The sequence below is a fragment of the Trachurus japonicus genome, chromosome 9 (genome assembly GCF_045865225.1).
Source record: "Trachurus japonicus isolate A0001 chromosome 9, Traja_1.0".
Lineage (NCBI taxonomy): Eukaryota > Metazoa > Chordata > Actinopteri > Carangiformes > Carangidae > Trachurus > Trachurus japonicus.
Genome location: NC_140915.1, coordinates 4,326,582 through 4,333,565, shown reverse-complemented (window position 1 = coordinate 4,333,565; position 6,984 = coordinate 4,326,582). Strand labels below are relative to the sequence as shown.

General features: G+C 43.7%; 1 protein-coding gene across 1 annotated transcript; it reads left to right on the top strand.

The window, feature by feature from the left end:
• On the top strand, positions 1-6,589 carry ppiaa (peptidylprolyl isomerase Aa (cyclophilin A)). The gene is made up of 4 exons (XM_085785750.1): positions 1-185; positions 3,374-3,493; positions 4,253-4,425; positions 6,099-6,589. Exons 1-4 carry the CDS (start codon positions 117-119, stop codon positions 6,229-6,231), a joined length of 495 nt encoding a protein of 164 aa, XP_085641876.1. The 5' UTR covers positions 1-116; the 3' UTR covers positions 6,232-6,589.
• Positions 6,590-6,984: the final 395 nt, after the last annotated feature.

The window sequence follows — 6,984 nt, the reverse complement described above, 5'->3', positions numbered from 1 at the left end:
ACTCCATCTTTTTCGGTTCCTTGCGGCCCCACGACGGTGTAGTGTTCCTTTACCGGAGAACTTCCTCAGTCTTTTTACCCTCTTCCTCCACTTCCACTTCCACCTGCTGCTGAAAAATGGCCAACCCCAAAGTCTTCTTCGACGTCAGCGCCGACGGAAAACCCATCGGCCGGGTCGTGATGGAGGTAAACCGGCTTCTCTGTGATGCTAAGTGTCGCGGTGTGGATGTGGATGTTAACCGGTGAGACGGCGGCGCCTTGCGAACCGCCCTGCCCGGTCCTGGTCAACGTTAAACCCCCTCTTTGCTCCCCTCTTTCCCGGTGTCGGTGTCCGCTGCCGACGAGCTGCATCATGTAACGTTAAGTTAACGATAGTGTCACGAGCTGCAGCCGTTAAGTTACGTTAGCCGAGCTGTCAGCCAGGCAGGCGCGAGCTGCTGCTGCTTGCTGCAGGACGTGTGCAGTGCACGTGTGTGTTGATGGCGCTTCATTCAATCACAGTCACAGTGAACAACCAACCGTTACTGTAAATTAACGTTAACATGGTTGCTATGAGCTCCGTCGTCGCTCTGTGTTGGCGGTTTTAAACGGTTTCACTCACTCACTCACTGCCTTCGGGGCGAGTTTATCCGCAAAAACAAAAAAACAACAAAAAAAAACGTCATTAATGAGTCAACACACGGTTGTTGTTGGGTTTTTTTTTTTTTTTTTTTTAAAAGATTGCTGCACCAGTTCCGCCGAGGCCTGTGTGTGTTTGAGGCCGGCGCTGAGTCACCGCGGCCGGGCAGCAGCAGGCTAACCGCCGCGCTGACGTCACTGCTGCTGGTTCTTTTGTTGCGGCGGCCTGTAACGTATAACTGAAGCCCGGGAAAAACCCTCCGCTGCCCCGGCCGGGATGATTCGGTTACCGTTAAGTTACCGCCTGTGTTTTGTTGTTGGTTTTTTTTTTTTAAGTAACGACGACTATTATTAAAAAAAACGAAAAAAAAAAACGAAAAACCAAGGCGGTAACGTAACGGCGGCGCCCTCGACCTTTCTTCATTCAAAAAATCATAAATCATTCGTCTTGATGGCCGTTAGTTAGTTACGGTAGTTAGTTAGCGTGTTAGCCGCTGGAGCTAACTGCTAAACTGCACCGGTTCATGTGTTCGCTAGTCTGACGGACGGTGGGAGGGGAGGGGAGGGGGGAGTTCTGGAAAGTTCCATGTTGCCCAAAAAAAAAAAAAAAAAAAATGCGCATGACGTGGTGCAGCAGCGGCCGCGCGGACCCCTCGTGCCCTTTTGTGCTGCTGAAGCCGAACCTGTTACGTCAGCGGCCGTTGGCTCTCTAACGGCCGTAGAACGAACGAACGAACAAACGGCTCTAGTCTAACGGCCGTGAAACAACTAACTAACGGCTCTTCTTGTTGTGCTACTGCCTCGCTGCTCCACGGCGCAGCGGCCATTTTGTGTCAGGCTTGTTTTAGTAGCTCTGCCACATTATGGGCGTTACCGACGCGACGAGCGCCTTCAGCCCTCTGGGGTTAACTTTTCACCATTGTGTGAGTGTGTGTGTGTAAGCTTGTGTGATGTTCAATTTTTCAATTTAATTTATTTATTTAAAAGGGACAGTGTACAGTTCAAACATAAATGTTGCCATTTGATGCACTGTACGTACCAGATTGTAGCTTTAAGCTAATTTTGCATCTGTAGTCCCATTGGCAGGTCACATTAAAAATACAACACAATAACAGGACAGATAAAACAGTATACAGGGATAATTAGAACACAATTACCACAACAACATAGCTGCACATATCTACAGTACATGCAATCCCCCCCCACACACACACAGAAGGAAGTCCAATGTTGGCTAATGATTATTAATAACCTGAGATTGATTGATTTGATTGAATGTGTGTTTTTCCAGCAGACTGTTGTCTCTAGCGACGCGGCAGCGACACAGACAGTAGGACAAAGCAGTAAGAGCTCCGGTCTGAACTGTAGTAGCTGTAGTGTTGGTGGTTTTTCTGCTGCTTCTCTGCGCATGTATGGAAGTAACACTGAAGTAACTGGAGGAGGAGAAGAGGGAGGGAGGGGGTCGCTGCTGCAGCTGCAGGCTGTCGGTCTGAGGCAGCGTGGCTGATGCTGCAGGACAGGTGTGGTGGGGGGGTTGAGTTCAGCTGTCCTGTCTGCTGCTGCAGCCCCCACCTCCCCCCTCCCTCCCTGAACATACTTGCATACCGGCGTCGCTGCTGTGCAGGGCATGCAGATCTCCTACTGTGGTGCAATGCTGCAGTGCTGTTTCACCACCATGTAACGCAACACAGTTAAAGGGATAGTAGCATTTTTTTTTTTTTAAGTGTGGTTGTATGATCTCCAAATAGCCCCTAAGTACTTTTAATTGCAGTAGAAGACTCTCTGCACTCCTCCCGTTAGCAACGCCAGCCCATAATAGCCCTGCCCAGAGATTTACAACATACAGTGTTGTGAACAGACCCAAAGAAACGGCCTATTTTCACGGCCTAAAAGAGGTTTTACCTGAAAGAAATACACAGTTCCATTGTTCGCTATAATATAATTTTTTCCAGCCCTTCAAAGTGCAGGAAAAACACAGTTTTTATTTGGAGCTAACCAATTGCTGATCGGCGGGCGCTAACCCTGGGCGGAGGGATACGTGAGTTGGTTAGGTCCAAATAAAAACTGCATTTTTCCTGCACTTTGAAGGGCTGGAAAAAATTATTATATTTTTTTTTTCCAGGTAAAACCTCTTTTAGGCTGTGAAAATAGGCCGTTTCTTTGGGTCTGTTCACAACACTGTATGTTGTAAATCTCTGGGCAGGGCTATTATGGGCTGGCGTTGCTAACGGGAGGAGTGCAGAGAGTCTTCTACTGCAATTAAAGTACTTAGGGGCTATTTGGAGATCATACAACCCCACTTTAAAAAAATGCTACTATCCCTATAACACACACAGACACACTAACCAGCCACATGACGGCTCTGAACGCTGCTGCACCTTGACCCGCTGCCTCCCTACTTATTTATTTATAATAACAAAGTTAATTTCCAGGGAGAGTGTAGTAGTTGTAGTTGTGTGTTTTGTGTGACTGAGTTGTTAAAGGTGTCGTTTCTTCTCCTGGAGACCGTAGCAGCCTCACCGTGTTGCCGTGGCGGCGGCGGAGGCTCAGGACAAAGTGCAGTGTGATAAAGCTGCGGTGGTTTTTGGCCCCGGCGCCCAGCGGAACGGCAACGAGCCAAAACCTTCATCCACTTCCCTGTCCCTGAACGCACCACTTCACCTCCACTCCTCGTTTCTTATCTTCACTTCACTTCACGCCCCGTTTGTTTGTTTGACTCTGAACTTTTCTTTTCTTTTGTCTTTTTGTCTCTTCAGCTCCGTCCCGACGTGGTGCCCAAGACCGCCGAGAACTTCCGCGCCCTCTGCACCGGCGAGAAGGGCTTCGGCTACAAGGGCTGCTCCTTCCACCGCATCATCCCCGACTTCATGTGCCAGGTGACCACAACACAACAACAACACAACACTCTGAGCAGATTTTGATTTGAAATTCTTTATTCAGTCACAAAACAACAAACATTATCAACAAAATAGTGACTGAAAAGGCCACAGGCAGAAGCATACCGTAGTTCACTAAGACAAAAACATTAGCCTAACAAGCCAGACTATATCATTAAAATGTATATCCTCTGCACCAATAGGGTAGCGCTACGACCAATCAGAGCAAAGAGCAGGATGACGTCGGTAGATTAAACTTTTCCCGTATCCCGTCAGGAAAAACACCAAAATACATCCTTCTTGGAAATGAATGACTTCAGTGTTTCTTGCTCAACTTTTAAAGAAAATGACAAGTTTAATTCTTTCAAAGTTGATGCCAACGCCGATTCAAACGATTCCTTTGCCAAAGCCATCTATCTTCTTGTCATGTTTTTCACCGTCGCAAGTATGTCGTCATGGCGTTAAGCCGCCCAACGCCTCTCTAAACAGAGCGCTGTGATTGGTCAACACAAACGGTGTTCGAGATTTCTAGGCTACCAAAAACCAGCAGTTAAAGAATAATTTAGTATCTGAAATAAAACTAAACTGAAATAAAAAAGCAAACTATAATAGAAACTGATAAAAATTAAACATATAATAAATGGAATAAAAACAAAGTGATTGGACACGAGTATTAAATCAAACTTCACCCAGTCTGAGTGTGTGTGTGTGTGTGTGTGTGTGTGTTGTGTGTTCTGACTGTGACCTTTGACCCCCCAGGGCGGTGACTTCACCAACCACAATGGAACCGGTGGAAAGTCCATCTACGGCAACAAGTTTGCTGACGAGAACTTCACCCTGAAGCACACCGGCCCCGGCATCCTGTCCATGGCCAACGCCGGGCCCAACACCAACGGCTCGCAGTTCTTCATCTGCACACAGAAAACAGCATGGTGAGCACACACACACACACACACACAGACACACAGACACACAGACACACAGACACACAGACACAGACACACAGACACAGACACACAGACACACACACACACACACACACACACACACACACACACACACACACACACACACACACACACACACACACACACACACACACACACACACACACACACACACATCCTGTGTAATTACAAAAAAAAACCTTAACCTTTGCACATTGCAGTTTATTTAAAACCAAAAATAAAGAAAAGTAGCAAACAAATGCATTAAGGTTTATTAGGGTCTATTAGTTGGAAGGTTTAAGGGAGTCCACAAGTTTTTCTTAGAAATTTTACCACTTTTTTCTAGAATTTTTAAACTTTTAAACTTCTAGAAAATGTTTAACTTTTCTTTCTTTCTTTTTGGAGTAATAATTTTTTCTTAAAAATTCTACCACTTTTTTGTATATTTTTTTGGGGGGGCTTTTTGCCTTTTGTTGGATGGCACATAGTGAGATAGACAGACAGGAAAGGGGGAGGCAGAGAGGGGGGGGATGACATGCAGGAAAGGTCTGCCTGAGTTGAGGACTGTAGCCACGCACCGCCCCAGAAATTCTACCACTTTTTTTTCTAGAATTTTTTTTGGAAACATTTTTTGAGAATCATTTCCATTTATTTATTTTTTTGAAATTTTACAACATTTTCCCAGGAATTTCTCTACAATATTTCCCAATATTCACACCATGGGCCCCAAGTTGAACGTACATTCTTATAACAAAATATTTGTGTATTTCTTCTGGTGTTTGCTTCAGAGTTGTCCAATTTGGGGTCTAATTTGTGTCGGTTTAGGGTCCTTGATGTAAAACAGTTTGAGAACCAGCTGTGTTAGTTTATTTTGTTCCTTTTTAGCTGTAGGTCTAGAACATATTCAGTTTCCCACTTAGTACTTGTAGGAGTCATTTTGGTGTTTTTTATTTTGGCTCATGCTCAACCAGCAGAGTGTTTTATTATTAACATAATCATGATTAATTAAAGGAAAAATAATTAAATGATTATTAAAATTCAAAATTTTCATTCAAATGACACATTCACTTCATAAAATATGACGCATTGCTCTCCCCTACAAAAGTAGATAAACTGTAAGTACAACGGTATCAGATCAATATCAAATGATAATAGATTAATACTTTATTTATCACAAAGGAAATTCAGTTTCAGTTTCTTAGCTGCACAATCAACAAATCGATTCATAAAATAGCACATGGAGTAAAAGAATAATTCAAATGTGGAATGGTAATAATAACTTTTATTTGTATAGCACATTTCACACACTTATTTCATCTCAAAGTGCTTCACAATTCAAGAAGGAACATTTAAATAACACGGCGATGTTATCTTGACTTTGGTTCCATTTCAGATTTAAAAGAACAAAGATTGGGGTTAAAAAGGGCTCAAAAATAAGATTTTAATGGAATTTATTTAATGAAAAAACATCTGATACCGGATATAAATCCTCTACATCAGACTCAAATAACAACATACAGAATTTAAACACAGATATACCAACCTTTAAATACATATAATGGAATAACCTGAAAAAAATCTCCAGCTACAGGTGCTTAGGTGTTTGATTTACCTCTTTAGGATCGCAGGTTTGAATCCGTTTGTGTGTGTGTGTTCAGGCTGGACGGGAAGCACGTGGTGTTCGGCAGCGTGGTGGACGGGATGGACGTGGTGAGGAAGATGGAGAGCTACGGAAACTCGTCCGGAAAAACCAAGGCCAAGGTCGCCATCGCCGACTGTGGGATGCTCTGAGCTCAGCACTTAACCCCTCGTTCTGCTCGCCCTGTAGCCACGCCCCCTTTCCCCTCCAAGCCCCGCCCCCTTCCCTCTCCAGGCCCCGCCCACCCATCCACCGCCATTCAACATTCCTATTGATGGAGATTCAACTTACCCTTCCTTCCCTCCTTCCCTCCTTCCTTCCCTCCTTTTTTTTATTCTGTTCTTGTTGAAATCATGTTGCTGCATTCGTGACTTTGCCTTTAAAAAAAAAAAAAAAAAGTTTCTTTTGCATTAACGTTCGTTTCCACAAAGTCCCAACGGTTTTTTTTTTTTGTTAAGTCAAAAAAAAAAAAAGAAGAATAAGAAAATAAAACAAGATGCCTTGACAAAGTGCAGCGTGTCGTTGTCGTCGTTCAGACAAGAAGAAAAGACGTTGACTTTTTGTTCGTTTTCTGAGTCGTTAAATGATTCTGAGTGATTTCAAAATAAAAGCGTTGGTTCCTGTGTTGCAGAGGCAGAGCTGCTGTTTGAAGAGCCGCTTATTTGGTTTTTATTTAAAGGTCCAGTGTGTAAAAAGTCTAGCGTTCAGATTTGCAAACTTTCAGGTTTATAACTCAATAACTTTTCACTCTTCTCTTAACTGTTAACTCTCTAAAGCCAGAAGCCAGACCCTTGAAGAAGAATTATAAAGCTACGAAAACCAAACACGTTTTATTTTATAGTGATTATACACTTATACAAATACATTCATGGGGAGTATATTCAGATTTTAACACTAAAACTTTG

Excerpts from the sequence above, each read along its gene's own strand:
- ppiaa (XM_085785750.1), top strand. The coding sequence starts at position 117 with ATGGCCAACCCCAAAGTCTTCTTCGACGTCAGCGCCGACGGAAAACCC. Across the intron at positions 186-3,373 it reads TCGGCCGGGTCGTGATGGAG|CTCCGTCCCGACGTGGTGCC; the intron begins GTAAACCGGCTT and ends TTGTCTCTTCAG. Across the intron at positions 3,494-4,252 it reads TCCCCGACTTCATGTGCCAG|GGCGGTGACTTCACCAACCA; the intron begins GTGACCACAACA and ends TTGACCCCCCAG.